Below are 19,532 nucleotides of genomic sequence, written 5' to 3'. Positions count from 1 at the left end.
GCGATTATTTGAAAATAAAACATTAACTTGAAATTCATCCATAAAAAAAACAAAGCTAAACCTCCGCTGAGTCCAAGTGGCTCAACAGTAAACAAATGATCAAATCCTAAGTCGGCCTGAATGTTTTGCAACAACGGCCTTTTATTCTTCGTCTCAGAAAGGAACACAAGTCCTGGGCGATGCTTCTGACACATCTCCGTAAGGCGTCGAACTGTGAGGTCGCTCCCAATCCCTCGACAGTTCCAACTCATCGTCCTCATTTAGAAATGTGTGATGAGTTTTTGGAACTCATCAAACCATCAATTTTAGACGAACTTCCAACAGACTTCTTTGATCCATTGCGAGGGCGCTTGACTTCGCAGCTCCTCCAGACACGTGTGTGCTATTCAGTGTTGGACACTTACTTGGGGATCCCCTACGGAGGATCTCAAACTTACGACTAGGGTTACCCAAAGAAGCACCCCGTTTAACACCAAGCTTCCTATGCCTCGACAGTTTCGTTACGTTATCTGATTCTTTTACCACCAAAGGCATAGGGTTTGATCGTGTGGCTTCCATCTCCATAAGATCCAAACCTAGAAGATCATCACCGTGGGCATCATCCTCCATCAGACCTCCATCTTGTGGATCCAAAAGTTCCATATCATTTAAGGCCCCAATGATCTGATCATCATCACTACGGAGTTCATGTTCCCTCAAGGGAGAGAACGTGAGAGCTACAGCATCACCCCTGTTCCGCACCGTTACATTGTCATCTATCTGGTGATCCATACGTGACGGGGTAACAATTGTGCTAGCTAGCTTTCGACCTGCCGATTCGCTTGTCCTCCTCTGATCATAGTTCTGTGAAACCAAAGAGCTTGGGACAGGACCTTGTTCATATGGAACAATCACGCGTGAGATCGTACCAACATCACCATCAGCCCTCTTAATATCATCACCTTCATACCTCTTTGTTTTTGCCCTCCATGTATGTTCTGATCTGCGGTCATACGGCCTCGTACCAGAACGAGCTCCCCCATATCTGTTGCTTCTAGAGGAATCATCTCTGCGTCTGATAATCCTATCAGTGTGATTACCCCGGCTGCGTCTCTCCTCCCATGAGCGAGACTGTATGCTCGAATCCTCAGACGCTCTTTCTCTTAAGTTATTCCTTAGATCATGTTTTGTGGCTTGATAGGAGGAGTAGCGGGATGGAGCTTCGGCAATCTTCAGCGAAGACTGGCGAGAAGAGTACGCATTAGGTTGGGATCCAGCACGAGCATCTCCAGTCTTCAACTTGTGACTCGGTTGCTCCAGAGGCAACTGCACACGCGTGAAAACATCTGACCTATCCCTTGGATGTTGTATCCTTGATCGAGTGTCGAGAGATGGACAATAACCTTTTTCGTGGGCTAGCATACCACAAAGTGTACAATGTTTAAACAACATGTCATACTTAATCTCAATCGTAACCTCATCGCCTTTGTAATCCACCTTCCTGGAAAACTTTAGAGGCCGACGTGAGTCTACATCTATGAGCATACGGCCCTCAGATAGTTCCATGGTATCAATGTAACCAATTCTTCCACCAATATTCTCCAAATTCTTGTCTGTCCAGAGGTGAAGAGGGAAGCCAATCAACTGAACCCAGAATGGTATGATCCACGGGTAATCATCATGTACGATAGGCTCCCATCGGACCAACACAAACATACAGAAATTATAGTGAAAAGGCCCCTGGCTCAGAACGTATTTCAGGTCCTCCTCCGTCGTAAAGTTGAATAGGAACTTCCCATTCCCGAGATCATTAGCCGTTATTTTTTCTGCCATACCCCCATTGGGAGGGCATAGTTTGGAGAAGCTTCTCCACATTCTGCTTTTTAGGGTTGAGGATCTTACCAATTAGTGACAGACCGAATTCCTTAATGACAAAGGAGTCATCACGATCGACCAGTTTAATTGGTTCATCATCATCTTCATAAAGAATCCCTTTTCCTTTAACATCCGCGTAGTGCGAAGATTTCATACGGGCGAGAGACCCCATACAATGATATGGAGTGAGATCACACTACGCTTCACAAATAACCTTTACGGTTATCAATAGATCCGATACACCAAGGAATGTAATCGAATATGAATAATTCAGCTTGAAGATTCGCAAATGATCAAATGAGATCCAATGTGATTAGAGTTATTGATCGGAGACTCCGCTGTGATTCCAGTGATCTCAACGTCAAAGAACGTGATGATCAGATACGGTTCCAGAGAAGTCGATCAAGGTTTGTACGAAGCCTTGCTGGGGACGGCACGAAGAAACGGCTCCACTCCTGATTCTAACCTGATTCCGCAAAAGAGAGAGAGATGAGATGCTGGCCAATCTAACGTTAAGGAACGTTTAGATCAGAGGAAGACTGAGAACTCAATGGAGTTTTCAATCTCAGGAATCGCCATCGCCTTCAGATCGCCTCAGAGCGGCTAGGGTTTTCAATCTACCCATGTATTTCCTACGGTTCTACGGTTCTAGCTTAAATAAGAACCAAATATATATATATATATATTTGTTATATAGTTTTTCTGGAGCTCATCTGTTTTCATAGTATTTAACTATTTATATATGGTAGATTCACAACACGTAAAAACAAATTAGGATCTGTAGCACTAAAAACATCTACTTTAAATCAGTCAAACTAATCTCGCATTTCAGTAATGATTCAGAAATACATTTGGCATAATATTATCAACTTGTAACAAGTCAAACTAATCACTAGTTGTAGTATCTTAAACAAAGTTGTCACTTATAGTAGGCGTTTACTCTCGTCCTTTTATATATAAAAAACCACAGTTTGTATATTTAATTTTCCATCATTCAATTACCATATAGTCGTCTCTTTGGTGATCATCATCTTCCTTCCTAACAGACTTTCTTTTTCTGTCTGGTACATTTAAACACAAATAGATATACGATTATTTATATTTCTTGCTTCGGGGAAAAATATGGAGAAAATGTTGTTTCTTATCCATGCCGGTCGAATTGTTTTCGCGTTTGCGTTTATCGTGTCTGCTTGGAGAGAGTAAACACTAATCAAAATATAGATCTAAATGATATATATTGGTTTTTCTTTAATCTAATTGTTAATATTCAATGTTTTTTCCTTAAGGTGTGATGATGAACGTACTTGGTTGGTATTTAACCTTAATGGTGAAGAAGCTGCTGAGGAGTACATAATTCTTGGTATAGTAATGAAGGTATTTGGAGTGATATGATACCAAGTTGTTAAGTATAACACATACGAGAAATTAACAAATCTAGTTTATCTAATTGTTTCATTATATTGATCAAAATATTTTTAGGCCAAGTACATAATTGGTCTTGGTATAATGATGAAGTTATACGGAGGGATATCTTTCCTCTCCAGCACTTACCCCGGAGCACTTATCTTGGTATATCAATTCACGTCGTTATCTTATTGATATGTTTTAACCTTGAAATAACAAACCATATGTACTAATTACTAAACTCTTGCATGTTGTTTGATCTTAGCTCATATACCAAGCAATATTGAGCCCGGTTTTGTATGATCTCTACAATCGAGGTTACATACAATTTCGACAATCGTATCAACATTTTCTACAAATCTCTCATCGCAGTAAGAACCATATCCGCGGCTAGACCTGGTGTAGTTAATGTATTGATATTATATAATTATAACACACCTGAAATACATGATTAGCTTGTGGAGAACTCGGTTTAAGCAACGCAAGGCACCGGAAATTTTGCGATCAAATAAGCGAGGTGACGAATCTGACTATAACAATTATCATCTTACTATCTTTTACATAACTTTTTTTGTAAGTTTTTAGTGAAACAAATGAACAGAAAATATGGATTCTTCTTCAAGCAAACATGGAGAAAAGGACGTTCATGAGAGAGGAAGAAGAAGCCAAAATAGAAATACTTTTCTGTTAGTATTAACGTTGTGACAAATGAGTCACTATATACACTTGATAGAATCAGTTAACCGGAACAAACCGGGTGTGATAAGTGAAACTAACTAAACCGATTACAATGTAAAAGCTATATAACCCAATATTCCCCCTCAAGATGGAGCATAGATATTGATAAACTCCATCTTGCTTAAGATATGCCGGAAAGGGTTTGGATATAGAGGTTTAGTTAGGATATCAGCAAGCTGATTCTCCGAACGCACATGAAGAGTTTTGATCATTCCTGAGACAACTCGCTCGCGTACAATGTGGCAATCACGCTCAACGTGTTTTGTCCGTTCATGAAAGACGGCGTTGTTGGCGATGTGTATTGCTGCAGTGTTGTCACAGTAGAGGGGAGTAGGACCTGAGTGATCAATCCAGAGATCCTCAAGGAGGTTACGAAACCATATCACTTCGCGAACAGCTTCAGACATAGCTCGGTACCCTGATTCCGCAGATGAGCATGAGACTGTATCTTGTTTGTTTGACTTCCAAGCAATAAGAGCAGAGCCAACAAACATACACAGTCCAGAAACGCTGCGACGAGTGTCAGGACAAGAGCTCCAAGAAGCATCAGCAAACGAAGAGAGACGTAGATCAGAGGTAGAAGAATAGAAGAGACTTTGACCAACCGTTCCTTTCAAGTAATGGAGAACTTTGTACGCTGCGTGAAGGTGAGGAGCACGAGGAAGAGCTGTGAACTGACATAACTGATGTACTGCAAATGTTATATCAGGACGAGTAAATGTCAGATACAGAAGCTTTCCTATCAGTCGACGATACGCCTCAGGATTTTCAAGTAAAACTCCATCTTCTGTAGACAATTTAACACTAGGATCCATGGGAATAGAGGCAGGTTTGCAACCGAGTAATCCTGTCTCAGTCAAAAGATCCAAAATATATTTCCGCTGACATAAAGTAATCCCAGCAGATGAGCGAGCAATTTCAAGCCCCAAGAAATATCTAAGTGTCCCCAAGTCTCTGAGTTTAAAAGAAGTTTCAAGAGCTTTCTTTAAAAGGGTCGTGGCATGATCACAGCTACTGGCAATTATAATATCATCAACATAGACTAATATAGCCATGTAAACATTACCAGAGTTCTTGATGAAAAGGGTCTGATCACCAGAAGAAGTCTTGAATCCTAACTCATGTAAAGCAGCAGAGAATTTTAAGAACCACTGGCGAGATGCTTGTTTGAGTCCATAAAGAGACTTCTTGAGTTTGCAGACTGCGTTTGGTGGGAAAGATTCCCCCTGTCTTGGAGAGTATCCAGGTGGGAGAGTCATATATATTTCCTCTTCTAGATCGCCATTGAGAAAGGCATCCGATATGTCTAGTTGAGAAAGAGACCATCCTTTTGCAGCTGCAACAGCTATAAGAAGTTTCACAGTGGCTAACTTGGCCACAGGGGAGAAAGTTTCAACGTAGTCCAAGCCTTCTTGTTGAGTGTATCCTTTAGCAACGAGGCGTGCTTTATACCTTTCAAGTGTTCCATCAGCATTAAGCTTGATTTTGAAAACCCACTTACAACCCACTGCTGTCTTCCCTGCTGGCAAAGAACATACAATCCATGTCTTATTATCTTCAAGAGCCGTTATCTCAATACCCATAGCGTCACACCATTCCTTGATCTTGCGGGCTTGAGCATAAGAAGAAGGCTCAGGTATGCTATTGAGAGCATTAATGAAGATCATGTAAGGGTCCGAGAGAGCAGCATAGGAGATTACGTTAGAGATGGGGTGTTCTGTTGAAGAAACTGCAGAGGAACAGTGGTAATCCTGAAGATGACGTGGTGGTTTAGAGATCCGCTTGGTGGGAACATTGATAGGTTGAGGTATAACAGGTGGAGTAGAGCAGGATGCAGGCTCAGAGGACTCTGTAGGAGTAAATATCTGTGGGAAGAACTCTTCATAACCAGTAGGCGTAGAAGATTGAAGATATGGGAACAATGTCTCATGAAATACCACATTTCGAGATATAAAGACGTTGTTGGTCTGTAGATCAAGCAACTTATAACCCTTGTATCCTGAAGGGTATCCAAGGAACACACAAGCACGAGCTCTATCTTGAAATTTATGGCGCTGCTTAGGAGAGGTACTTACGTAACAGAGACAGCCAAATGTCTTTAGATTGGAGTAATCTGGAAGCTTGTTAGTAAGCATCTCATAAGGCGTCTTGTTGGAGATTACTGGAGAAGGTGTTCGATTGATGAGAAAGACCGAAGTAAGAACACAATCACCCCACATATTTAATGGAATCCCAGACTGAAACATCAGTGCACGAGCTACGTTGAGTATGTGCTGGTGTTTTCTCTCAACAACGGAGTTCTGTTCCGGAGTTTCTGCACAAGAGTGATAAGAGACGATGCCTTTGGCTTTATACAGAGCTTCAAAGCGTAGTTCAGGCGCATTGTCTGAACGTACTGACTTAACTCGAGTTGAATATTGAGTTTCAACCATTGTGATGAAGTCTGGAAACACGGTAAGGACGTCGCTCTTCAGTTTGAGTAAATAAATCCAGGTAACTCGTGTGTGGTCATCGACTATTGTGAGGAAATAACGGTAACTCTCTTGTGTTGGCTCAGAAAATGGACCCCAAACGTCGATGTGAAGTAGATCAAAAGGATGGGAGCAAAGCTTAGGATTCAATGTGTACGTTAACTTCTTTTGTTTAGCTCGATGACAGATATCACAATGTAAAGGTCCTTTATTCTTAGCTTTCGAAAATCCAAGTACATCATGGAGAAGCTCTAGTCTTTTAAAAGAAGTATGACCAAAACGTTGGTGCCAAACAGAAGCATCAACAACAGCATTTGAATGAAAAATAGACGTATCCGAAGCAGCAGATCCATGATCTTCAAGATCCAGAACGTACAAGTTCGCTGTCCGTCTACCTTTGCCAATCATCGACCCCTTGGAAGGATCCTGTATTTCAAAACATCCAGCATCAAAGATCACGCGAGCACCAAGATCTGACGTTAAACTACTGATACTCAAGAGATTCAAACGAAATTCCGGTATAGAGAGAACATGCTGCAGGGTCAGGGTCTGAGTAAGTGTTATACTGCCCACACCACCAATTTTGATTGTTGAACCATTAGGAAGATTCACAAGAGGATGAACAGATGTATCAAGAGAAGTAAATGCACTACGATCATGAGAAACATGATGTGTGGCACCGGAATCAATTATCCACGTTCGCTGATCAGTGACACAATTAGCGTAGCTCAAAAGACCAACAAAACGAAAAGTGGAGGAAGAAAATGAGATACCAGAAGGATCATGTTGTTGGACTGCAGAGACAGAAGCTGAATCAGACGGTTTAGTCTGTAGCTGAGAGCTGAAGTAAGCAATGAAGTTCTGAATCTGGTCCTTATTCAACTGACCAACAAGATTATCCAAGCCAGAGACAGGAGAAGACTGAACAGAAACGTTAGCAGCCACTGCAGTAGACTTGGGTTTATCATAGCCGGGTTTGCCTTTCTTCCAACCAACAGGGTAGCCGTGCAATTTGTAGCAACGATCGATGACATGACCGGTGTTACCACAGTGAGAACAAATTGCAGTAGACTTCTTGTGAAAGGCATTCAACACACCAGATGAGGGGTTGCTTTGATCACTAGGAGCCGGTGTGTTAGCAGACGAGGTCAGTACGGAAGACTGAGAGGAGTCATGGCTAACAAGAAACGCGGTAGGAGTGATCACAGAGCTAAACTGACGTTGACTTTCATCTTGATCAAGGATGTTGCAAATCTCAGCAAGATCAGGGAGGGGCTTCTTCATGATTATCTGACTGCGAATGATAGAATACTTCTCATTCAAGCCAGATAAGAACTTTATGATTCGTCCCCTCTCAACCTTTACCTTAACAGAACGTTGACTGACACAGTTGAATGTGTTACAACACAAGCACATCTCTGAGGGTTCAGCACCATCGAGATTGTCCCAAAGGGTTTTGAGGGTTGTGTAGTAGCTAGAGAGATCCATAGAACCTTGGCGAAGGTCTTGGATTTGTTGTATCAGTTGAAAGGTTCGGGGAAGGTTTGTCTTGTGAAAACGATTGTGCAAATCATCCCAAATCTCAGTGGCATCAGCAAACGTTAAGATACTACCATAGATCTGTTTGGTGACAGAGTTAAGCAACCATGACTTGACCATGCTGTTACAGCGAGACCATATTCTGAACAGAGGATTACCTAAGTCAGGACGAGGCAAAGATCCATCAACGAATGAGATCTTGTTCTTCGCGTCAAGAGCGATCTTCATGGCAGAGCACCACTGAGTGTAGTTGGATCCATCCAGCTGTACGGAAACGATCTGCAAGCCTGGATGATCCGCATGATGAAGGAACAACGGAGAGTGAACGTTGTCGGGGTTCATCACGGCGGAGAGAGCGAACAAAATCTCCGAGAGATGTGGCTGCAACGGCTTCAGCAGGAGAAGCGGAGCCACCAGGAGGATGATTCGAGCTACCAGCACGTGTAAAACGACCAGAACGACGACTGCGACGAAGGTTGACCACCATCGCGACAGAATCGATGATCGGAAAAGAAAACCCAGAAAACGACAAAGCTCGAACGAACAGAGAACCGAGGGAGAAAACCCAAAACTAAGCTCGATCGAACCCAAATCGTGAGGAGAAAACGATGTTGAGCTGAGCTCAACGCTCTGATACCATTTTAGTGAAACAAATGAACAGAAAATATGGATTCTTCTTCAAGCAAACATGGAGAAAAATACGTTCATGAGAGAGGAAGAAGAAGCCAAAATAGAAATACTTTTCTGTTAGTATTAACGTTGTGACAAATGAGTCACTATATACACTTGATAGAATCAGTTAACCGGAACAAACCGGGTGTGATAAGTGAAACTAACTAAACCGATTACAATGTAAAAGCTATATAAACCAATATAAGTAACCCGATCCGAGACTTAAGACTTTAATAATCAATTTCTTTGTCGCTAGTTACTATTAAGTATTAACTAGCTAGATATGATTATATACAAGTATATAACACAATAGAAATATATGATCAGTATGTGAACGAGACGCTATCGGCAGATAATGGAGCGTCCGTGGCCATGTGCCACCACGAGTCCATAGATCAGGAACTTATGAGCCAGAAATTTTGCGATCTAGTTAACGAGGTAATCAAGTCTCATTACTTTTATTATCACACTATAGATTGCATTATCTTCTGGTTCACTTTTTTGCAGATTGAGAGACAAGCCAACTCGAATCCTCTGTTCACACAGAGCAAGGTTAACACATTTTTCATGCCCTTCATTAAGGTATATGTTAACTTGCAATAATTGTCGTTTAGCATTAAGATAACAATAGTCCAGACAATAAAGAATCAGAAACTAAAACTGGTTGAATATTCTTGTAGGGTTTTGGAATAATAGCTGCGTTGGTGTTCTTCATTACGATGAAACATAAGTATGGGATGCTCAAGAAGCACAAAACTAATTGAGCCGATATATGGCTTTTCAATCTATATTATTAAAGTTGAAGTACACATTGAGATTGTTTGGCAATATAGATAGTAGTTAAAAAAATAGTACTGTTTGGAAACATGGATAGTAGTAAGTTAGGAAAAATAATAATGGGCTTATGCTACTAAAAATTGGAAGCCCATTACACTATATTAAAAAGTAATGGGTCTATGTTATTTGATATATAATATATTCAAATCAAAATAATAATTTAAAATTGATTTATATTAAAAATTCATTCAAAAAAAAAATATATATATATATATATATATATTCAAAATTTGATTTTTACGAACATATTTTCTAACAACTATTATAAAAATATTTTCAATATATATAAGAAAAATACAATACAAAACCCAATTTCAAACACCAACTTAAATTATGGTTTTTATATTTCACATTAAATTTTAAAATATAATATATGTGATTATTTATATGATTGTACGTATAAAATATTATTAATTATAAGAAACTTATTTGATGGTACGTATAAAATACGTTTAATTATATGATAACACATATTTTGTAACCTATGATGACACATATAGGATATATATGTAATAGTGATTAGGGGTGGGCGTTCGGGTTCATTTTCGAGTTTTTTTGGGATTTCGTGTTCAGTTTAGATCTTTGAGGATTTGGTTCGGATTTGGATAACCAATTTAAATAGGTTTGGTTTAAATATTTAGATAGAGAATTAATAATAATTTAAGTATTTTTGGAGTTTTGAGTATATCTTAACTATTTAAGATATTTATGTTTGATTATCTGTATATATTTTCAAGCATTTAAGCGAACTTAAAAGTTTACATCATATATATAAGTAATTTAAGCGAACTTAGAAGTTTACATCATATTTTCAAGCATTTAAGCGAACTTAAAAGTTTACATCATATATTTAAGTATTTACGTTTGATTATTTGTATATATTTACATCATATATATTATGGATGTTTTTATATATATTAAATCTAAAAATAATTAATATATATAAGTATATAAATCTATTTTGGATACCCAAAATACTTCGGTTCGGATCGGATTAGATTTCAGTTCTTCAAATACCAAAATTTTGAATAATTCAGATATTTAATCAATTCCGGTTCAGATTTAGTTCTACTTATTCGGATTGGAATCGGTTCAATTCTTCGAATTCGAGTTTTTTGACCAACCTTAAATAGTGACATAAAAATCAAATAGCATCATATTTTTTTTAAAAATACACCCGCACGGGCGTGCGGGTCAAAATCTAGTTGTGTTTTAAATAACAAGGGATCTCTTGTTTTTACAGAATTTTTGTCTTGTCAGATCCTGAATGAAATGTTGTCCTACAACACTGCATACAATTCAAAATAGACTTTTATGAGTTAGACTTTTGATACAAATCACACTTTGACCAGCAGAGAATTGAGAAACTTAATTAAGACTTTGACCTGTATTTAACGATTTTAGCTTGCGGATAAAGCAATTACAAATCGTTGTCGAGTTTGTTCGACGGCCCTTTTGATTCAACCAGTGTTTTTAAAATCAGACCAACGAACCAGAATTTTTTAGGTCATGGGTCATTGTGGTTTGATAAGCTTCGATTGATTTAAACCGAATTTAATTATATTTTGTAATAATATGTATGTTCTTACAAAGATAGATGATAATATCAAATAAAATGTTTCAAAAACCATAATGTTTAGAAAAAAAAATTAAAAAATAACAAAATGAAAGTTTAATAAAATAATAAAATCATTTAATAGTTTAAATAAAAAATCAATAAGAAAAAAATTGAAACTAAGTTCTGTGTTTGAACTAGGTGAAAGTTGAATTTCTGGGTCATTTTTTTTTCCATTTCTAAGTACATTCCAAAAAAAACGAAGGTTAAACCACGAATAAGAAAAAAAAAAGAGAGATCATGTAAACTAAGTTTTGACTTGCTCGTGGAATGAGAAGCAAGAATAATTAAGTGTTCTGTTCTTTTATAACTTAAACAAATTTCACAAATGTAAATGTTTCAATTATTAAATTTTTTAATACAAGTGATCATAAAACAATATTAAAAAAACTTAAAAGTAGACAAAAACATATCTTGACGTGAAAATTTAAATTTGTGAATCTTGTACCTTGTGAGTTATAGAGACATGAAAAAAAAACGAGACGGCTTAACTAAAAAAAAACAGACAACCATACTTTACTAATCTTATTTTTACTTGAGAAGAAAAAAAGTTAATTGTTTTATTAACAAAAAAATGGTTTATATACGAACCAAAGTTTGACCGGTTCATTGGATTACCAATTCATGAGGTTTTAACGGTTCAATATAGGTTTTTAACCGGTTCAGCCTTAATTGGATTTTAACATTAACCCAACCCAGTTTGGTGTCTGGTTCACGGTTAAACCCGGTCCGACCATCGGTCTGGATCGGGTTTAAAACACTGGATTCAACAATGAATTGGTTATGGACTCGTAGTAGTAGTATAGTAGCATTGCTCTCTTTAGTGGATATGAATCATAGAGATATTCTGAGTAACAAGTAATAAAATAATTAAAAATAGTTCAACATCAAAAAAAAACTAAATTACTATAAATAAATTAGCCATATAGCATGAAAAATTTGTCCCATCTTCTCGTTTTGGAATAAGGATTAGAAAGTCCCAAACACACAAATCTCTTGTATATTAAAAGATAATCTATACAACCTCTTATCTATGCCACATGTCATTGTTATAATGATTTTCAAATTACTAGAGAACTAAATTGGTCTATATAAATACATACTATACTTTTTTTTAAACTAATTATAAATTAATTATTAATGTACAAAAATATATTTTCACTTTTTTCCGAAAGAAAAGCTACATAATTACCTAATATTATTAAAATATATAATTTTGAATAATAAATAATTGGTGACAATTTTTATAACCTTCTTAATTTTGTTTAATTTATATTATAAAATAAACTAAATAATCATGTTGACCACATAATAAAAATTTAGATTTTTCGTATATGTTATATTTTGATTTTTTTTAAAGACTTTAAATTACTAAAATTGTTAAAAGTATCATATTTAAAAATTTATGATCAATGATTTATATATTTTTTTGTTATAACTAGATACAAATGATCATAAAACTATATGAATATAAATTTTCATTTAATATTTATATTCATATTGAAAGTATATATATTTTAATACTGTTTAAATGAAATTATATACCTTATAAAGATAAATATTTTAGTTCTTAAATTTGTATTGAACAAGTATTGAGAACTTAATATTTTAATTTTGCAATTTAATTTAATTTTAAATACGATTATAAATTACTACATATATTAAAAGACCACACTGAAATTGTTTTTTCAGAAATTTAAAATTTTTGTTATAAAAAAATAAATGATCATAAAATTATCTGAGTACAAATTCTTATTTAATAGACAACTATATTAAAAAATTATATTATATATATATATGTTACTATCATTTAAATTTAACAATATACCATATAAAATAAGTAGATATGATTATTTTGAGTTATTTATCATAAAATAATAAATACAAAGAATGATTATTTTAATTTATATGTTCGTGAATTTAATTATATATGTAAAAATTACTTGTTTCTCAAGTATTCAATATATATTTATCATTTTATAATATTTAAAATGAAAATAAATAATAGTGTACGTAAAAAGATTTGTATACTGAATGTTTATCCCATGCAAGGCGCATATTTTAACTCAGTATACATATTATAAACACACCCCAAGAATGCAAAGAAATATCCCTTTCTCAAAAAAAGAGGGGTAAAAATGCAAGAAATGCGGTATAAAAATTAAACTAAAAGTATTTTAGAAATATCGATCATGTTTTGAAAGTTTTATATTTTTGTAATTGTAATTTTGAAAACGCAATAATGTAAATAGTTTTCAAGTTTATAAGAAATTTTAATATTCAAATTAACTTTAAATTATAATTATCGTGTAAACTATAAATGGCTGATTTTAAATTTAGTTTTTACTCATTTATATTTTAAAAGTTCATTAATAATTTTAGAACTAGCAAAATAATTTTTTGATCTTCTAATCTTTCCATCATATTAGTTTGATTTTTTTTTTGACATCAAAAGACCATTCTATTATTCAAAATTGAGGTGGCATGGATAACCAGACTGGAATAGAACAACCGATAAAATGTAACTCCCTATGGAAGGATCTAGCAGTCTTAGCTAAAAAATTTAAAATCTGATTACGAGCTCGTGGAACATAAATGATGTTGAAATCCGGGAAACATATCTGTAGTGTCTCTATCTTCTCCAATTCCGTCGCAAAGCTTGGCCAAGCATGAGGTTTCTTTATCATTGCAGTTAGCTCCTTACAGTCTGTCCCAAAGCTCTAGCATGTTGAATGTTGAAGCATATTCTCCATTGCCACCGCAGTGCTTCTACTTTCAAATGCAAGGCTGATTCACGTCGAGTAAAATTTCTTATCCCCATAAGTTGAATGTTCTCACCACTGTCTATCCAAACCTATCCACATCCACTAAAGTGAACAGAGGCTGTCCAAGATCCATCTAACAAGCAAATATTATCCAAACTTATGACTTGGGGTTCTTCAGTATTGTTAGCTTGCCCACTGGCTGTACCACCTCGTTCGCATCAAACCAGGCTTGGCATTCACTCTCTGCATGTCGAACTAGCTCCAAAAGATCTCTGTCTATCCCCCTGAAAAGTTTGTCATTCCTAGCCTTCCAGATATACCAGATTATCCAGAGATAAGGATCCATGTCTTTTTCTGGCTCGATAATACTGTTTTTCCTCCAAAACAGGTAATTCATATTTGTGTAGACGCTTGGTAGTGGAAATATATATGGGCTTGTTGGAGTCGATGATAAAGACCAAACTTGTAGAGATGGCGGACATTCGAATATGTCATAGGTTACATATTCTTCTAGTTCTCCACATCTTGGGCAGTAATTATCACACCTCATATTGCGTCTTACTAAGTTCCTCGTTACTGCCACATGACCGGTTAACAATTGCCATATAAGATGACATATCTTCTTCGGCGCCTTTAACTTCCAAGCAAAGGCTTGAAGCTTAGTGATACTCGGCTCCAAGACTTCCTTCTCTTCCTCTGTCTTTAATAAATTCTGAGCCACCCAATATCCAGATTTAACTGTGTATTGACCATTCCTTGTGTAGTTCGAGGAGAATGTATCACGACAATGAGTTGAGCTTATGGCCAAACCCCTTATGAGTGGTATGTCATCAAGATTGACATAGTTCTCCAATAAACCAACATCTCAATCCTTTGATATCTGATTAATGAGGTCGTTGAATCTCATATTAGGATCCATAACTTGCGCTACAGGCATAGCTGATCTCGCAGGGGTCGTTGGAATCCACGGATCCTCCCACACTTTGACTTCATAACCTGAATGTATCTTCGGTCTGATGCTCAATAATAGTAACTTCCTTGCAGCGGAAATGCTAGTCCACACATAGGATGAGTTGCTAGCAGAGTTTACTCTTAAAGGTGAACTCAATCTGTAGTATCTTCCCCTCAGGACCCGGGCAACCAAAAAGTCAGAAAATTGAACTAGCCTCTATAATTGTTTTGCCAATAGTGATAGATTGAACTCATGGATCATACGAAAACCAATCCCACCCTCCTCTCTTGGCAAATAAACTTTTTCCCATTTCGCCCAGTGTATTCCTCCTTTTGGTGGATTTGAACTCCACAAGAATTGAGTAATGACACTTGCTAGGGTTTCACATATCTCCAATGGGAGCAAGAAAGTAGACATAACGTAAGTTGGAAGGGATAGCATAATGGATTTAATCAACACTTCTTTTCCTCCTTTTGAGAGCCATCGATCTGTCCATCCATTCACTCTATGCATCAACTTATCCTTGAGAAATGCAAAAAGTTTGCACTTGAAACCACTTATGTCTTCCGGGATACCTAAGTAAGTTCTTATTCCTCCTTTATTTTGTATTCCAAGTGCATCTTTAATCTCTTTTCTAGTAGTTGCATTAACCCGCTTACCAAAAAGTAAGGACGATTTATGAAAGTTGATACATTGACCTGATATTTTGCCATATTTCTTGACTACTTTCATTACTTCTTCACATTCACGAGGCTCCGCCTTACAGAAGAAAAGGCTATCATCAGCAAAGAGAAGGTGGGATACCGACGGACACGCGCGTGTGACGCCCATCCCCGTTATCTTCCATTGGTTCTCTGCATGATTGAGAAGGCTAGCGAGTGCTTCCGTGCATAGAATAAACATGAAAGGAGACAAAGGATCTCCTTGGCGTAGGCCTCTACCAGGAACAATATTTCCTCTTGGTTGTCCATTCATGAGTACCTTATATTTCACCGACGTAATGCATTGCATTAACCAGGTGATCCATGTTTCTGAAAAACCCATCTTTCGCATGATAGCTTTAATAAACGACCATTCCATCATGTCATATGCTTTGCTCATGTCCGTCTTAATGGTCATCCTTTTACTGCGTCCATTTGGTTTAGTTCTCAGAGCATGAAATATTTCTTGAGCAATCAGAATGTTGTCTGAAATCTGTCTTCCGGCAACAAAAGCTGACTGGATTTCCGATATCAAGCTTGGTAGCAGTTTCTTTAATCTCTGGCATAAGACCTTAGGGATTATCTTGTAGCTGACGGTACAAGCTAATGGGTCTAAATTGAGCCATTTGATTAGGCTTTGTTGTCTTTGGGATGAGACATATATTCATATCATTCAGTCTATTTGCCACCGTCCCCTCAAAAAGGAATTTATTAACTATATGAGTTAAATCCTCCTTTACTATATCCCAGAATTTCTGATAGAAAGGCGCAGTCATCCCACCTGGGCCTGAGGCTTTTTCTGGGTGCATAGCAAAAAGCGCTAATTTGACCTCTCATTCAGAGACCGAAGTTGTAAGGTTGTCATTCATTGCCTCAGTGATCGATGTAGGAACCTTAGCTAGTGCCTCTTTAATGTCCTATGGGTTAGATGATTCAAAGATCTGCCTAAAATAGCTAGTAGCAATGGCTACTAATCCTTCTTCGTACTCAACTAAATTTCTATTTGCATCTAGGAGTTGCATGATTTTATTCATTGCTCTTCTTTGCTTTGTTAAGGCATGAAAACATTTTGTATTTCTGTCACCTTCTCTCAACCAAAACACTCGACTCTTTTGTTTCCAGAACATTTCTTCTGCTTTAAGAGCATTAGAGAGATCTTTCAACGCTGCTGCAATTTCCTCCGTTGTAGTATTATCATATGCGTACAAGCCCTCCACTTTTTCTTTAAACTCCTCCATTAATTTCTCCGAGTAAACATTATGTTGTTTCCTCCATTCACTCAAGGATTTTCGGCAGCTAGAAATATGTTCCATAATAGTCGCATTGGGAGGGAGATCAAGAGATTTTCATCTCTCAAAAATGACTTGCCTTTCCATCCATCTTTTTTCAGATTTAAATTTTTTTGATCTTTTCATTGGCTCTATGAGTATATCTGCAAGAATCAGACGATGGTCTGATTCCCATAACCTCATATATTTCACCGTCGAGTGGAAAAACTTTTCATGTCAATCCACATTTCCTACTGCTATGTCTAAGTGACATCGAACAGTTGTTCCTCTTGCTCTCTTCCGTACTCATGAGAGCATGTCCTCCGTGAAAGGAAACTCTAATATCCTACAATCATTAAGCATTTGTTTAAAGGACAGAAATGAATTATCAGGACTCGTAATTTCATTAAAATCTTCTATCATAAACCAAATTCCAGTTTTTGCTGCTGAGAAACGCGTAACATCATATTAGTTTGATTATGTTAATATATTATCCAATTCTTATCATTTTATCTTTTGAAAATTTTATGAATTGTTTGAGTTTATAAAATAGAAAGTACGTCTCTATAACTTTTATATTATTTTTTTAAAGAAATCGTTTATACTATGTTTTCTAGAATTTCTAACTCTAAAATTTAAATCACTAATATGAACTTGGATATGAAGTGGAAATATTCCGAAATTAACCACCCAAACTTTAAAAATGAATTTGCCAATGGAGAAAAAGCAAACTTCCAACAATGCAAAAGTTCAAAGACGTACTACTAATAAATATACAGAAATTTGTCAATCACTTTCACCATCAGCTATATTAAACTAATTATAAGAAATTTCCACTTACCAATAAACAAAACATTAAACACAGAAATGCGCATTTGTTCTTCTTCGCCATCCCTCTCTGTGCCCTTTCTGTGGAAAAAAGAAAACTCAGAAAAAGTCTTTAATTCTACTCCTCTGATCCTTCAATTCCGTATCCTTAAACCCATAAAAAAATTTCTTTTGTTTCCTCACCGGTAAAACCGTCTGATCTTTCCAGAATCTTGTTTTTTTTTTTTTTTCTGGCGGCAAGGTTCTGATTTTCTTCTTTTTGGTCGGAGAAGTAAACAAATACTATATTTTGACGATTTGGATTTGTCTTGATTTGGGTTGTTTGTGCCTTGGAAGAGGGAAATGATAGATATCCCTGGAACACCAGGGACTTTGACTGGTCTTGTCTTGAGAATTTGTCAGTGTGTTTTTGCTGCTGCCTCCATTTCTTACATGGTTACCTCCGGTGGATTCTTCAGCTACACTTCTTTCTGGTAATCAACACTCTCTGTCTCTTACCTGATCAATCTTGTTATTGAAATCTAGGGAAGGTTTTTTATAGATCCAATCTTCTTAGAAAATTGCTTTTAGAATCTTTAACTAGTTTAGACCTCTGGACTCTGCTCAGTACCGTGAAGATCTCTGCTTTTTATGTAACTAGTTTTGACATGGAAGACGATCTTGTTCTAGACAGTTATTGATATTGGTTTCTCTCCAGTTTTAAAACATCAAGAAGCTATGTGCTTTTTTGTATTTTCTGTTTCTGATGTAGAGGAAAAAGATTGGAACTTTTAGCTTATTTTCTTCTTACCCCTAGAGATATGGTTTTCAGCTACCTAATTGCAGCAATGGGTTTGCAAGTCATATGGAGTTTCGGCCTTGCGATACTAGACACATTTGCTTTAGCAAGAAAGAAAACGCTTGTTAGCCCGGTTTTGATCAGCCTCTTTGTAGTTGGAGACTGGGTAAGTCCCTCTCTTTCTCTACCAAATGGCCCAAGAAAGCATCAAAACTTTAAAATCATCTTTGTTTGTGTGTGTTTTAGGTAACAGCAACATTGTCTCTAGCAGGAGCCTCGTCCTCAGCGGGGATAACGGTTTTATACTTTGGGGATTTAGGAAAATGCAGTTTTGAAGCAGAGTGTTGGAGGTATCAACTCTCTGTTGCTTTAGCTTTCCTTTCTTGGATCACCATCGCCATTTCTTCACTTACCACTCTTTGGTTACTTGCTTCTGGATAGTACCCCAACCAAGTTCATCACTCTCTTGTACAAGTTCCATATATATACTGTTAGACAAACTCATTTTTGATTCTTTATTTTGTTAATACAAACGATTACATCATTTTTTTTCTTAACTCTTCAATGTATACTCAATTTAAAGTAAAAGTTTTGATGTTATAAACGTTTACTGTTTATTTATATTAACAGATTTTTGAACTGAGCTTGAGTGTCATTTTTTCTGTAAATTCCAATTGTGGATAGTGTTTGGATCAGAACTAAATCGGGGAATTGTTCCCTATATACAGAAAAACACACAAATTCACTATCTAACCAAAAACACATTTTTTTCTCATCATTTCTCTTTGTATCTCTCTCTCTAAACTCTCGCTAAAATCTAATTACCGTTTTTTGGTTATCTGGCGAATAAACCTTTTTTAATGCATTGGGCAAATAAGCCCAACTAAATATGATAAAGAAACAAAAAAAAGTTGGTTGGTGTAGGCCTGGGACTTTTTAACCGGAACCGAATACCGAACCGGATCCGACCCGAAATGGACCGGTTCGGATCGGTTTCGGATAAGGCATATTTAACCGATGGGTAATGTTTATGAATATCCACGGGTATCGGGTCGGTTCGGGTTTTTATCCGGATCCGATCGGGTACCCGTTTAAACCAAAATAATGTTT

General features: G+C 36.6%; 2 protein-coding genes across 2 annotated transcripts; one reads left to right on the top strand and one right to left on the bottom strand.

Annotated features, from left to right (window-relative positions):
- Positions 1–14,052: 14,052 nt before the first annotated feature.
- On the bottom strand, positions 14,053–16,786 carry LOC103836135. The gene is made up of 5 exons (XM_033276244.1): positions 16,674–16,786; positions 15,652–16,192; positions 15,148–15,501; positions 14,818–15,063; positions 14,053–14,742 (listed from the first exon to the last, which is right to left on the bottom strand). The coding sequence occupies exons 1-5, from the start codon at positions 16,784–16,786 to the stop codon at positions 14,053–14,055; spliced, it is 1,944 nt and encodes a 647-aa protein (XP_033132135.1).
- An 895-nt stretch (positions 16,787–17,681) lies between these two features.
- Positions 17,682–19,065, top strand: LOC103833839 (CASP-like protein 5B3). The gene is made up of 3 exons (XM_009109899.3): positions 17,682–18,117; positions 18,456–18,588; positions 18,669–19,065. The coding sequence occupies exons 1-3, from the start codon at positions 17,987–17,989 to the stop codon at positions 18,861–18,863; spliced, it is 459 nt and encodes a 152-aa protein (XP_009108147.1). The 5' UTR covers positions 17,682–17,986; the 3' UTR covers positions 18,864–19,065.
- The last annotated feature ends 467 nt before the right edge of the window (positions 19,066–19,532 follow it).

Source organism: Brassica rapa, chromosome A01 (assembly GCF_000309985.2).
Source record: "Brassica rapa cultivar Chiifu-401-42 chromosome A01, CAAS_Brap_v3.01, whole genome shotgun sequence".
NCBI classification, from domain to species: Eukaryota; Viridiplantae; Streptophyta; class Magnoliopsida; order Brassicales; family Brassicaceae; genus Brassica; species Brassica rapa.
Note: the sequence above shows the minus strand (reverse complement) of the source record. Positions and strands in the feature narration are given on the sequence as shown.